This window comes from Helobdella robusta (assembly GCF_000326865.2).
Source record: "Helobdella robusta unplaced genomic scaffold HELROscaffold_16, whole genome shotgun sequence".
Lineage (NCBI taxonomy): Eukaryota > Metazoa > Annelida > Clitellata > Rhynchobdellida > Glossiphoniidae > Helobdella > Helobdella robusta.
Genome location: NW_008703893.1, coordinates 2,949,276 through 2,964,757, shown reverse-complemented (window position 1 = coordinate 2,964,757; position 15,482 = coordinate 2,949,276). Strand labels below are relative to the sequence as shown.

At 34.1% G+C, this 15,482-nt stretch overlaps 3 protein-coding genes across 3 annotated transcripts; 1 reads left to right on the top strand and 2 right to left on the bottom strand.

The window, feature by feature from the left end:
* Positions 1-768: 768 nt before the first annotated feature.
* HELRODRAFT_156658 (hypothetical protein) lies at positions 769-3,297 on the top strand (the record flags this gene model as incomplete). Its single annotated transcript, XM_009015665.1, has 10 exons — positions 769-959; positions 1,295-1,409; positions 1,504-1,586; positions 1,760-1,825; positions 2,013-2,067; positions 2,165-2,266; positions 2,363-2,430; positions 2,740-2,857; positions 3,033-3,134; positions 3,202-3,297. 10 exons carry the CDS (start codon positions 769-771, stop codon positions 3,295-3,297), a joined length of 996 nt encoding a protein of 331 aa, XP_009013913.1.
* Positions 3,298-4,210: 913 nt separating this feature from the next.
* On the bottom strand, positions 4,211-9,056 carry HELRODRAFT_169858 (hypothetical protein; the record flags this gene model as incomplete). Its single annotated transcript, XM_009015664.1, has 10 exons — positions 4,211-4,326; positions 4,600-5,224; positions 5,339-6,306; positions 6,590-6,814; positions 6,998-7,102; positions 7,284-7,484; positions 7,662-7,788; positions 7,870-7,986; positions 8,246-8,294; positions 8,494-9,056. 10 exons carry the CDS (start codon positions 9,054-9,056, stop codon positions 4,211-4,213), a joined length of 3,096 nt encoding a protein of 1,031 aa, XP_009013912.1.
* A 3,209-nt stretch (positions 9,057-12,265) lies between these two features.
* HELRODRAFT_75623 (hypothetical protein) lies at positions 12,266-14,148 on the bottom strand (the record flags this gene model as incomplete). Its single annotated transcript, XM_009015663.1, has 7 exons — positions 12,266-12,465; positions 12,634-12,761; positions 12,943-12,968; positions 13,017-13,110; positions 13,287-13,423; positions 13,686-13,861; positions 13,950-14,148. 7 exons carry the CDS (start codon positions 14,146-14,148, stop codon positions 12,266-12,268), a joined length of 960 nt encoding a protein of 319 aa, XP_009013911.1.
* Positions 14,149-15,482: the final 1,334 nt, after the last annotated feature.

The window sequence follows — 15,482 nt, the reverse complement described above, 5'->3', positions numbered from 1 at the left end:
CCGCACACACATGATCAGTACATACAATACATTTTTCATCTGTATTATTATCCNCTTTTACTAACATAAAGATATAATAATTCATTCATCGAGGCAATTACGTAAACCTACATACATACATACATACATACATACATACACACATACATACATACATACATACATACATACATACATACATACATACATACATATACACATATATATACACATACATATACACACACACGCACACACACACGTACTTAAATATAAATAGCTTTGAGCTCTCGAGGTTTATTTCATCATAACAAATTTATTACACGATACGTTCGTAAATGTTGTATTGTGTTGAGTTTTTTTATAATATTGCCTGTTGGCTGGTTTGTAAACATATAGTATTCATTTTATATGTTAAACAGTAGTAATTTTAGTGGTAATTGTAGAAGTTACTGTTTTTTACTACTACTATTAATAGTAGTAGTAGTAGTAGTAGTAGTAGTAGTGGTAGTAGTAGTAGTAGTAGTAGTGGTAGTAGTATTTGTTGTAGTAGCATTGGTTTTAGCTGTAATATTGTTATTATTATTTGTAGAAGTAGCTGTGACAGTAATAATTTTATTTTTATTAGTAGTAATAACAGATTAATCTATTCATTCATCAATTCGTCCATCTATCTATCCATTTTCGTTCATCCGTCCATTCATCCATATATTCATCAATCCATCCATATATCCATCAATCCATCCATCAATCTATCAATCCATTTATCTGTCAATCGTACCACAAGCAATGAAGATAGCAATACTCGGGGCAGGTGTGGTCGGCTTATCAACAGCTGTGCAGCTACGACAGCTGCTGCCGACAGCTGAGCTGGACTTGATAGCTGAAAAGTTTTATGACGAAACCACAAGCTACGGAGCTGCTGGGATTTTTAGACCCACCCTTTCTAAAACTCCCGGTGTTGAGATTGAGAGGATCAAGTTTGTATCCATCATATATGTTTTGTATGCTGTATTGCTGTATGTTTTGTATGCTGTATTGCTGTATGTTTTGTATGCTGTATTGCTGTATGTTTTGTATGCTGTATTGCTGTATGTTTTGTATGCTGTATTAATGTATGTTTTGTATGCTGTATCGTGTGTGTACATTGTATGCTCGCTAAATGTCAATAAACGACTTTAGATATTAATGATGGGTAGATGTAAATAATATATAAAAACCAAATTAATTTAACTATAATTAGAGCTATAAAAATCAATTGATTGATTGACTGAAGAAGTATAAATAAAAAATGAATAAAATAAAATGTAAACAGGAAATGGTTGAAGGACTCGTGGAAACATTACGAGGGAATCTTTCATGGCGATGAAGCCAGGCTTGCTGGCGTGCAGCTCATCTCCGGATATCAATTTGTAAACAATCCACAACCGGTTTACCATCATCATCATCACTATCATTATTATTATTATTATTATTATTATTATTATTATTATTATTATTATTATTATTATTGTCCACCCAAAGAATCCGCTGGAACGTGATATCGTCTTCTCATACAGAGCTCTCACTGATAAAGAATTAAGCGCGTTCCCTGGAGATCGTTTTAAGTATTATTATTATTATTTTATTATTATTATATTATTAATTTATTATTATTATTTTATTAATTTATTATTATTATTTTATTAATGTATTATTACTATCTATTATTATTAATAATTTCCGTGTTCCATACGCTAGCTATTATATATGGCTTGATTTCATGTCTGTGATTACTTAGGTACGGCTGGTTTGTTACTACACTGCTTATTGAGCCGAGAATTTACTTGAAGTACCTCACTGACAAGTATTTGAAATATATTTTTGCCAAGTTTTATTGTCATTTTTAATACAACCATTGTTTTTAGTAGTAGTAGTAGTAGTAGTAGTAGTAGTAGTAGTAGTAGCGATAATAATAGCAGCGGTAGTAGTAGTAGTACTGCTATTAGTAGAAGTATTATTTTACTTTTAAATTTCAAGAAAATTTTGTTTAGATTTACACAATCTGGCGGTCGAACGATTCGAAAAACTTTGGAATCTTTTGAAGAGGTAGTAGTTGTAGTAGTAGTATTAGTTGTAGTAGAAGTAGCAGCTATAGTAGTAGTATTAGTAGTAGCAATCATCATTATCATAATTTTCTTCTCAGTTATGTGGCAGGTATGACCTGGTTATAAATTGCATGGGTCTGGGTAGCAAAGAGTTACTCAAAGATGAAGAACTTGTGCCGAATCGAGGACACTTAGTTAAAGTAATGATTCCTCATCGTCGTTGTCGTCATCATCATCGTCATTCTCTTACTCATTCTCATCCTTAATTTCGAATTTAAAATTTAAAAACTCTACAGGTGAAATGTGATTGGTTGAAGCATTTCGTCTATACTGGCGATACCGGAACATGTTACATTTTACCAGGGTTAATTTTTATATCGATTCATTATCATCAACTTTTTCTTCTTCTTCTTCTTCTTCTTCTTCTTCTTCTTTTTCTTCATCATCATCATCATCTTCTTTTTCTTCGTGGTATGATAACTAGCATCATCATCATTACTACTATCATAAAAATGGTCATCTTAACTTATTTTTTATCTCTCAATCATTGTAAATAATATATAAGCACATGTTCATACGTTACAACAAAAAAACTCACAATCATTACCTAATTATTAAATCAGTTCAGCCGGCTTCATTTCGTTACTCCATAACTCCTAATTTTCCTAATCAGAATAGAAGTTACGACGATAGGCGGAACTAGAACGGACAACGACCTTGACCTTACCCCCAGAAAAGAAGATACTGAAAGGATATTAAACGAGGCTTACAAAGTTCTGCCATCATTAAAGGTAAGTGAGGGTGTCGAATTTTAGAATTGTATTTTGGAGAAAGTTTCTTTTTAAATATAATATTCAATATACGATAAAAATAATATTTATTTACTTGTTGGTTTTTTCTTTGATCGTTCGTTCATTCGTTTGTTCGTTCATCTATTCATTATTACTTTACTGTATCTATTTTTAGAAAGCGAAAATAGTTAGCGAATGGGTGGGTCTAAGGCCTCACAGGGCGCCATTAAGAATCGAAAGTGAAACCATGGAATTCCCTTCCGGCAAAAAATTGCAGGTAATTAATTATAGCCATTATAATTATCACTAATTATAATAATTCAGAATGATAAAAATTTTGCCAGGTGGTACATAATTACGGGCACGGAGCAGAGGGTATAAGTTTGAGTTGGGGCACATCTGTTGAGGCTGTTGAACTTGCAATGCGATTGGTCAAATAATATACGTGTTTATGTGTGTGTTTGTTTGTATGTGTGTGTTGAAGAAAAATAGATGTATAATTATATACACATTGTGTGTCGTCGTTAGTTTTGTTTTTGTATTTGTATATACTTGATGCGATATCATCTATGTATCAAGGTAATACATATTTGATTTAATTTTGTATGTGTGTATGTGTGTGTGTGCGTGTGGGAGAGTGCATGTGTACGTGTTTTTTTAAGTTTAACTTTCATTCTCCCAGGTTCAATTTTCCCAACTGTTACTTTCCATTTACATCTATCCGTATTAACGAGTATTTCGATTTTTTTAGAGTAAATTTTTGAAGTAAGAAAAAAAAAACAAAAAACCATTTGTTTGTAATTTTAATGCGATATGGTTTAACCTTTCTTCAAAAACAACTTTGTATCACGATTGTTTGTATATAGACACAAAAATACAACACAACGATAATAATTTTTTAAACAGTAAAGCCAACAAACTTATATCTATAAATAATATAACAATAAACACACACACACACGCGCGCACGCACGCATACACACATATACACACGCATATACAAACACATAAGTATATTTATATAAACAAGTTGTTCACAATGAAAAAATTTTTTTAGAAATAAATACAGTAAAAAAACTGAATAAAAAACAAAGAGATAATACTGACTTAGCTGTAATACGGATAAACATACAAGCCATACTGTTATTATTTTTATTAATATTATTATTACATATTTATTCATTAATTATTATTATTTAATTATTATTATCATCATCATCATCATTACATCAATAATATCATCATCGTCGTCATTGTAGACACAGTTTATATTCATCATTATTATCATCATCATCATCATTATTATTATTGTTATTATTATTAATATTATTCCCATCTTCGTCGTCGTCTTCATCACGCTTTTGTAGTTTGAGTCTTTTTATTACTGTCAGCCATTCTGTTGGAGGTCATCTTCTTGATCATCAGCATATCACTGCTCTGCTGCTCTGACTGGTTTACGCCCGGAATGTCTGAGTGTAGGTGATGATAATAATGACGATGACGGTGGTGGTGGTAGTGATGATGGTAATGATGTTGATGATGATGTTGATGATGGTGATGAAATTTGGAGTAGGACTGACAGGAAGTTATAAATACACGCAAATAAAATATTATTAAATGTACAATAAATCGATAGGCAAATGAAAAATGCATCAAATGAAAGATCTAGAAAACGAATTAATCTGTGAAAAAAAAAGTCAAATTTATTGAAATACTTTAAAATTCTCCAATGAAAAACTAACTCTCGAAATTCCACTGTCTCGCGAATCGAAAATCCACCGGCACATCCACTTTCGATTTCCCGGTCGACGCGCCCTCGACCCCATCTTGACCTCTGACCTCTTTCATTTCAACTTCACCATCTTCGTCTTCGTCATCTTTAGTCTTGTCATGAGCATTCGTGTAGGAGCGCTTCCAAGTAGAGTATCGGTTGACTGCTCCGTAGATGCTCCAAATCTCAGCGGCTAGAGGTAACACGACCATTATAACGGCAACCACCCAGGCGAATATAGCGATGACAAATCTCCAACTCATCAGAAGTTCTTGCAGGGGTACATATCTCAACAGGTACATCGCTATTGGCCAGAGAAAGAATAAGCATAGAGCTATGAGAACCGGAACCGCATAACTAATGACGTTAACTTTTCGGTATCTGCTATTCAGTGTTTTCAGCATATCCGAGTAGAACTCTCTAGATCTCATTGGATCGTACGCCTGGTCGGTATCCGGGGAAGAGTACAGGTACATCCAGGATACGACGGGGCTGTCGATGGCTAGAGTGGGCGTCCACACGTCATCTTGGATGTAGTCGTCGTAGAAGGAAGCCGACAAGCCGCTCTCTTCCATTTGCACTCTGTACCACCATACCTCCATGCAAACAATTTCGAATGTTAGTCATTTGTGATTGATGTTGAATAATTTTTTGAAATTAAAAAAATTTAATAAAATTTTGAAGCGTAATAATTTTTTGAAAAAATCTACCTTCGCTAATTTGTTCTTCCTGAAGCTGGCCATCTTCTCAGCGTTCCTGCCGTGGCACATCCAGCCGAGTGATGCACTTACAAAGGAACTCACCAGAATACCGGTGCACTGAGCAGACAACACGCCCATCGGATAACTCGACTTATCGAAAAAGTTCGACCAATCGTCCGGATAGAAAAACATGAAAGTGAACCAGACGACCAGAGATGTTAACAAACCGACCGACACACCCAGCACAACTCCTATCGCGTTTGCTTTCTTCCAGAAGAATGTTAAACAGACCGGTGCGATGCATGGGGATGTGAATATTCCCATCAAACTCAGCAACCAGAGAGATTCAACTCCCCATAAAATGACTAGATAAGTGAGGCCGAATACGATCACTGAACAAACGATGGTTGAAAATGTTTTCGTTCGGAAGTCCTGGCTCTGTCTGTTGAGGTAAAGTTCCAGTAGCTTCATTTTGTCTTCGGAATTACCGACGATACCGAAGTTTCTAGCCATCGGTTTTTTCGGTTTCGGTTTCGATTCGAATGTCGCCAGATTGATTCCATCTAAATCGGCATTATTGTTATTTTTATCGTCAGAGTTAATTTTCTTGTCATTGTTGTTGTTCATCTTGCTTCTTTTATTATTGTTATTATTATTACTATTTACATTGTTGTTGTTATTATTATTAATGTTGTTGTTGTTGTTGTCATTTTTATTATTATTGCTATCATCATCGTCATCGAATCCAGCGTCAAGCAGATTATTATTCTTTCTTTTAGTGGCCTTGGACTGAATGAGTTCAGCGTAGGGTTCAAATGGCTTCAAGTAGGTCATGGAGATGTCGTAGATGATGATGGAGCTGAGCGAGAGCAGTTGAGGGGTGAGGCAGGCGAGGCAGAGGAAGCAGACGAGACAGAAGATTATGAAACTGCCCAGCTGATCCAGAAGTTTCTGAGAAGCTATGGCTATCAGTTCGTCTGGTCGGGATGGAAAAATGTTTTTTAAATTTTTTTACAATCGAGAGTAAAAAATACTGGAGAAAAATACGAACGAACGTACAAACGAACGAACAAATGAATAAATGAATGAATGTTAATTAATTAATTAATTAATTCATTCATTCATTAAGTAAGTAATTAATAATATTTTAAGCGAGAATAAAATTAAAACGACTCTCTATCAGCAATTTTACAAAAAATTTATTCAACTATTTTTCATTGAATCACGAAGCAAGCTGCGTGAAAGAGATGCACAAATTACCGGGCAGGCTACTGAGATGAAAAACGGTTGATTCGTTAGCGAAGAGAGTCGGTCTCATGTCGATCCGCATCGAACCGGTAACGATACCGAATACGTAGGAAAGGGTGATGGATATGAAGAACCAACAGAAGCCGCCGAGAATGTGGCTCTTGACGGTTGATGTAGGCCTAGTGGCGACTGCAGTCATCCAAAACGATTGGTCCGTCACAGTCGAACTGAAACCGCCTGGTGGTTTCAAATCATCAACCTCATCATCATCAACCTCATCATCATCAACCTCATCATCATCAACCTCATCATCATCAACCTCATCATCATCAACATCGTCCTCATCGTCGTCGTCATCATCGCCATTATTTTAATCATCATCGCCTCCTTTCTTTGAAATTTATATGAATAGGTACTCACTGAGTAGTCGTATGAAAGCGAATATAAGGATTGATTTCGAGTTCAGTCTTGGCATGCCGATCTGTTCGGCTGGCAACTTATCTGTGAAAAGATCGCAAGTTGAACCTAATGAAGGGAGGGTATGATGCGATTGAGTGTTTGTGCACGTCTTTGCATACGTGTGTGTATTTTTTTTATAGTTGTACGTGGAAATACAATAAAATGTACAAATTAAATGTACAATCAAACACTACAAACAGAACAGTGCAGCATAAAACACAAGGCATACACAAGAAACACAGCCAACCTGAACAGTTATTGATGGCGGTCAAGAAGTCGGTATAAAATTTGGAAGTGGGAGTAAGGCTGTGGAAGTAGACCAGCATGGAGCCAGTGACGAATGTACAGACGCAGTAGGAAAAATAAATTGACCCGCCCAACCCTGAAATCGTCGAACTGAAACATCCGGTGAGAACCAAGATGGCGGCCATGATGTAGATGTTGACGTCTGTTTTTTATGTGAGTGCGTTACGTCATTATGTACCGGTCAGTTTTTAAATTATCAATAAGAGATGGGAGTTTTTCTGATTTAGTTCTTAATTTATTTATTCATTCTTACATTCACTCATCCGTCCATCCATTCATTCGTTTATTGATGACGTCATAAATAAATAAATAAGCAGACCGGTGCAGAGAGCTGAAGCGATCCTGGCCGCCTCAGACAGGACCATTGTGGCGAGTGTGAAGTTGGTTAGGAGGGCGATCGAGATCAACATGATGTGCGATGTCGTCCCTAACCTAGCTTTTATGACCTGCGTGCGTGTGTGTGTGCGTGTGTGTGTGCGTGTGTGTGTGCGTGTGTCTTGTGTCTGTGTGTGCGTTTCTGTTAAAACCTGCAAAAAAGTTTTGGCGCCAGGAGCGATGAACCTAATCCTGAATGACAAAATGGTGGAAAGGATGACGGGAATCGAACCGCAGATGGTGTACCAAACTTGCCCCCCCATGTGGGCCTGGAAAAATAGGGATGATAGCATCATTGTAATTGTTTATATTATAAAAATTTTTACGCGAGTGAGTATCATGATTGCTTGAAGTATCACTTCGTTATCAATTATAAGTATCATTAATAACCAAAAGTACTATAATTTTTACACGTATCATAATTCCTTATGGGTAGCATAATTATTTTCAAGTACTATAATTAATCATAAATACTATAATTATTCATAATTAGTAAATTTATAATTAGCAAAAACCATAATTTCTCACGAGTTGAAAGCTGGCAGTGCTGACCACAATGGAGCCCGTCCATAGCCATCTGGCGACAACTAGACAGGTGACCATCAGGAAATTAACATTGCCACCAGCATCGAAGAACGTATCTATGATGTGCCAGTCCATATAAACGTTGTTTCTATTTGTATGTGTGTGTACGTGTGTGTGTGTGTGTGTGTGTGTGTGTGTGTGTACGTTCGTGTGTGTGTGTGTGTGTGTGCGTGCAAACTTCTCACATATACCTCATGTAGGCGTGTATCAGTGTAGCTACGACAAAGAGGAAGAAGATGACGACGATGAATCCGACTGCAACCAGGGCATTAACATCCGGTTTGACCACATCCAGTATCCTCGGACTGCCAGCCATCCAATCCTGTCTCGTTTCGATTTTCTTACCCCCAGACGCTCGGCTGTTAGTCGCACCGCCGCTAAACACTTCTGCAACTTTAACGTTCGCGATTATATTGTTTCTTGAATTGTCATCTTCTGAGTCAGTATCTTTTTTATAAGTAGCAACTGTGTTGTCGTCTGAAGTATGAATGTGAGTACATTCACTGCTACTACTCAAACTAGGAATAGTATTTGTGGTTGGAACTGAAGTAGCTTCAACAGCGTTATCATTTACCGTAGTAACAAAAGCTGCGACAGTTTCAGCAAAAGTTTTTGGTGTAGATGTAGTAGTTGTTGTCGTTGTTGTAGTTGCTGCTGTTGTAGTAATAGCAGTTGTTGTAGCAATAGTAGCAGCTGCTTCTGTTGTAGTAGTGGTAGTTGCTTCGAGAGTGACAAAATTTGACATTGATGACATCGTTGTGACGTCATTTTTGTCGCCAAACGCATCAATTTGTTGGCTAGGTAGCAATAACAATATTAGCAGCGGTATTAGTAGTTTTGTTGTTGTTGCTGCTGCTGTCCTGGTTACCCGTGTTGTTGATGACCTGTTTTGTTGTTGTTTGTGTGTGTGTGTTTGTGCGTGTGTATATAGGATATCTAACTTGTAAATAACATGACGACACGCCTCATTATAATATCGCATTATTATAAATAGATTAAATAATGAATGGAATAAAAACTTTGAAATAATTTAAATAAATAAAACTAACTTCAAAATTAAAGATAAAAAAATAACATAAATATCATTACCTCAGAACCCCCATAGTAAGAAAAGAACCCGCACACTAAACTTCCCTTGAAAATAAATTTCCGTCAAAATATGACTAAGTTTGTGTGTCTGTTTGTGTGTGTGTCTGTTTGTGTGTGTGTCTGTTTGTGTGTGTGTCTATGTCTGTGTCTATGTATGTCTGTGTGTTTGTGTACGTGTGTGTGTGAGTATCTATGTACTTGTGAATTATTATTAATTAGAGAAGTATGAATGTTTTGTTGACAAGTCAATTTAATCAGGCAAACTCTTTTCACGAGCGTCAGGGTCAGGTTTTTATAATTGTTATTAATTATTGCTGTTATTATTGATAATATTTATTATTTATTAATGTTATTCTTGTTATTATTTTAATACTAAAAAATGAACTAACAAAAGGAGACAAAAACTTATAAAAAGACGGTTTAACAAATTAAAAAAACTGTTTAATACTTTTACAAATAAATTAATTATCCAATTAATTAATTAACTAGTTAGTTAATAAATTAGTTACTTAATTAAAATTAATAATGGCATTTTAATTAATTATAGTAACAATGTAAAAATAGAAATGTTTAACTTGACGGTGTTCGAGATTTATTAAAGACAACCAGAAGGCTTATATCAATTATAAGCTCTCATAATACCCATTGATACATACACACACACACCATGCTGCATACACACACACAATCATACACACTCATACATTTATACACATGCACACTCATACATACATTTACACACACTTGACTATCCAACTGTCTATATACATATATATACATATATATATTTATATATATTTATATATATATGAGGATTGGTTAAATAATAAAAATAATAATAACGGTTTTGATTCATTGACAATTGTTTCTGTTTCTTGGAGCAATTCATTTTGCACTAACTAGTGGAGTTTTATATATTCGCTTCGCCAGCCACCAACTTGATTATGAGTTATTAAATTTAATAATTTTTATTAATAATATTTTATAATTTAATTTTATTCAGTTTAAATATGGAGAGAGAAAGAGAGAGGGGGGGGGTATGCAAATAGAAAGAAGCATAGAAAGAAAGAGCACGAGAAGAATAGATAAATCGATGGACAGATAGCAAGAGAGAGAGAGAGAGAAACAGAGGAATAGTCCGGTGAAATAAGGAAATATAGAAAAAAGTATAGAAAAAAAATAAAAATTAATAAACAATATCACATTAACAAAAAATGCAAACAAACACATACACACACACCTCGCATATGCAAACACGCCAATGAAAACATGCAAACTAACAAAGGCAAATGCAAACACAACGTCACGATACTAACCCGTCATTAAAAGTTCATATACAAATAAGTAAATATACGTAAATACAAATATACCTACGCTTAAATACCGTAAAAAACCTTAAATTTAGGTGAAGATATCTCAGAGCACGAATCGTAAAACTATGTCTAAATCTGTCTATATAGTATCGCCCCAACCACGTTTCAAAACATAACATAAAGAGAGAGAAGAGAGAGAAAAGAGAGAGAGAGAAAAGAGAGAGAGAGAAAAGAGAGAGAGAGAAAAGAGAGAAAGAAATGAGAGAGAGAGAGAAAGAAAAGAGAGAGAAAAGAGAGAAAGAAAAGAGAGAGAGGGATGATTAAGAATGTAACATTTTTGTGTCCAATTCAAATTTAATTCGAGCGTTTGCTATCAGTTTGTGTATTACACGAGTGTGTTGCATCTCTCTCTCTCTCTCTCTCTTTCTCTCTGACCTTCTTTCTTTTTTTTATTTCTCTTTATTAGTACATTTATAAAGAAAGAAAGAGTAAAAGAGAGAGAGAGAGAGAGAGAGAGAGAGAGAGAACATTTATAAAATTTATATTTTAATAATATAATTTACTAAAAATATAATTCAAACCTGACAACCCAGGTTCAAATAACGTCACGATCACTTCATCATGCGCGCGCGCGTATACACACACACATACACACACAAATACACACACACATGCAAAAATACCTAGAAATACACACATTTGCATGTTGGCATTTGAAATGTCTCCGCAATGAATGTGTCAAAATCAATCCCATTAAGTTTAAATTAAAAGCAAGCACACACACGTACAAAAAGGCATATATACACGTGCATACACACACACATGTATAGTCACACATACAAACGTATAAACACACACACACACATTTCATTTAGACAAGTGATTCACGGTGGTAAAATATCATACACAAACACACCACAACACACACACACCACCACACACACACACAAATACACACACACACTTTTCTCTCTCTCTCACACACACACATTTAAACAAACGAACAAAGGCATATAAATATATATATATATAACATATACATGTATATATATAATATTGTATCAATTTATCTACTTATCTATATACAGCCAGCGTTAAACTTAAATGAAGAATTTTTGAAATATTTCAAATAGCAACAAGGCCCAAGGCACAATTAATTGCTAACATTTTTTGACAGAAACTCAAATTAATAATAACAATAATAAGTAACAATACTACTACTACTAATAATAATAATAATAAAAACAATAATAATATTAATAATAATAACAAATAATACTAAATAGTAATCATGATAGAACGACAACACTAATTAATGGAGTAACAGTAGAAAGCCTCTGGCTATTAAAAAGTTATTGCTGTCTATGATGGCAGGTCTTTCAGTTCTTAACGTAAATCATTAACAGCTGTTGAATTATTACAGCAACAACATCAATAACAACAACAACAATTAACAACAACAATGACAACATACCCATGACGAAGACGACAACAACATTAATGGCATTACCATCAAAGTACCAACATCACCGCGACGACAACAACAACAACAACAACAACATCATCCCAGCAACATGACCAAGCCATCGTCAGTGTAGTACCCTGTCTTATTGTCAGTAGAAAACCTTCTAGAAATGTGCACCCTGTCTAGATCCAAGCTACCGAAATAAAAATCTCGAAATTTTTCAAAAATTTTTGTACCATCAAAGCACTCTCTACCTTTGAAACCATCTCTACCACTACTACTGCTACTGTTAAAACCTCTACCACAACCACCCATACTACTATTACTATTACTTTTACCACTACTACTACTAATAGAGGTAGTAGTAGTAGTAGTAGTAGTAGTAGTAGTAGTAGTAGTAGTAGTAGTAGTAGTAGTAGTAGTAGTAGTAGTAGTAGTAGTAGTAATTTTAGAGCTAGCGTCACAGACGTTTTCCTTCCTGAATGCAGTGTTCATCAGAGTTACATGGAGTTTGACGTGGTCGTACTGCTTTGTCATTAGGCCGGCCGAGATTAGTGGATTAGTGATGCTATCAGAGATGTGCTGAAGTCTGCTGGGGAGGATAATAAAACAAATCAAGATGATAAAAAATGATGATAATAATAAAAGGAATAGCAGAAATATTAAGGCTAGCACAGCACTGACGCCACTGTATAATAATCACTATAAATATCAGCCTCATCAGCCAAAGTTATCACCATCGTCGTCATCATCGTCTCGAAAACTTCTCTCACCTTCCTTCACTATCTCTCCTTCTACTCTCACCCCCATCACCAGCATCATCATCATCATCATCATCGCAGAAGACTTTAGCGTAAAGAACGTCAATGGAGTACGGGTCATCGTTCATGTACTCCAGACCTTTCAACTTTATGGAGAGCGGTTTGTCTAATAGACCGGACCTGAATAAATGAATGAATAAATGAATGAATGAATGAATGAATGAATGAATGGATGAATGAATGAACGAACGAACGAACGAACGAATGAATGAAATAATGAATGAATGAATGAAAGAAAGAAAGAATGAATGAATAGATGAATGAATGAATGAATGAACGAATGCATCCTTACTAACTTCTTCAATTCCTCTCTGCAGCCCCTTATAACTTGCTCAGTTCTCTCAACCTCCTTACTATCAAGCAGGACCATGACGCCCAACGTCATATGCAGCTTGCTAGGGTTTTGAAATATTGTCTCATCGATTCCTTTAGCCTGTACCCAAAAAAAAACCAATCACCAAAATTCGATTGAAAGTTAATCTAAAAATTATAATTTATAACAATTATAGTGTAATAACGACGGGTCAAAATAAAAGGATGAATAAATGAAAAAAAGAATTAATAGATGAATGAATGAATGAATAAATAGATAAATAATAAATAAATAGATGACCAACTAGTTGGACAGATAAATTTATAATGACACTATTACACTGTTTCAACAAAAATAACAAATAATATCCAACTCAACTAACGTCACAATCCTTGAGAACGCCTTCTTTAAATGACAAAAAATTATTTATAATTTCGTTAGTGGCGACTGAGAAAGAGACGAAATGGCTGAACGGCTGTTTCTTCCTTTCGGCTTCGACTATCAACATAACTCGAGTGCATGCTGATGCTATGTTGTTTTTGTCTTGTCCTGTTATAACTGATGAATCAATCATTGAATGAATGAATGAATGAATGACAATAAAAAAGTGATTTGTATTTTAATTTTTTCATCAGCAGAAACTCACCTACTGAACCCTCTTGCCCAATTGGGGGTAGCTTTATTTTAACATTGGTGGCCTCTTCAATTTTCCTCCTCGTTTCTCCTTTGTGGCCAACAATGTGCCTAAAACATAGACTTGGTATCTCGAGTTTGGCCCGGAAGCTCTTGCTATTTATATCTTCTATAGGGAAATCGCAACTGTCACAGCGCTCATCATCATACATGTCGTAGGCTGTTAATTGAAAATTTTTCAAATTTTTAATTTTAATGTTAATCCAATTTATTCGTTTAAATTTTTTTTAATAAAAGTTTTAATAAAAATAAGAAACATGGCATTAGTTTAGTAAAGTTTAATTTTTTTAAATAAATCATGATGGTGTTAGAAATTAAACTAGAATAGCAGTAGAGGACCATTGAAAATTTAATAAAAGTTGATTAGAGTTGTTAACTAAATAAAAGATAAAGATAAATAAACATTAAAATAAAAAAGTTTTAAAAAAGACAAAATTACTATCCGGACGAACATACTCAGTCCCCTAACCTTCAACTCGGCTCATGATTTTTGCCTCTTCAACTGGGGCTGGGACTTTGCCAGCATTTGCAGAACTTCCATCATCATTCCCAAAAAACCCATTTTCGGCAGAATATTTATTTCTCCGGTATCGTATGTTTTTCACGGTGAAAATCGGCGGTCTTAAAACGTCCATTTTTTAAAATCTATAATTAAAAATAATTATTAATATTACTATTAAATTTTGAGAGTTTTGAAGCGAAAATTTAGACAGAATCGTAACCGAATTGTTGAAAAACACGAGTTACGCAGTAAGGGTAACTTAAATTTACTTTTGAAATGAAAGTAAACGATGTTCGAAAGTGAATTGAAGTAATTAATTGTTAAATTTACACTGCCTAAATTTACTAGTATGATGGATTTGATTATATATTTGACATTTTTACAGCAAATTTATATCAATTTTTATGTTTAAAAATGTTTAAATTAAATAAATCATGATGAATAAATAGAAGTTGAGTTTTGTTTTTCACTGGATTCTTCAAATTCAGACTACGTTAGTTGTTTACAACATAATGGCATTTAAATTTTAAATGGACAGAGTATAAATTGATTATATTTTAAAATTCTTAAAATAAATTCAGTTTTTAAGAATATTGAAATAAATATAAATAATATAATTATCTATTATTATAACAGTAATCAATAAAATGATGAATAATCCAAGAAATTTGATAAATTTCTTGGAGGACAACTATTATGACGAACCTGCTGAAGAACTGGAAAATCTGCCTTCAATTCCAGTTTAGACTTTTGAAATTTTGACTCAAATTTCGTTAAAAATCATTCAAAATTTTCAAAATAAGACATCTTTGTTATAACAATATTAATTTTTATTAATAAAATTTGCAAATTCGATAATATATTTCATCAAAATTAAATATATCCAGGTTAATCAGTATAAGTCTGAGGGATATAAGCTGATGAATTTGAAGCATTATTATAAGGCAGCTTTATATTTTCAAAAAGTTCGTTCGTTTAATCGTT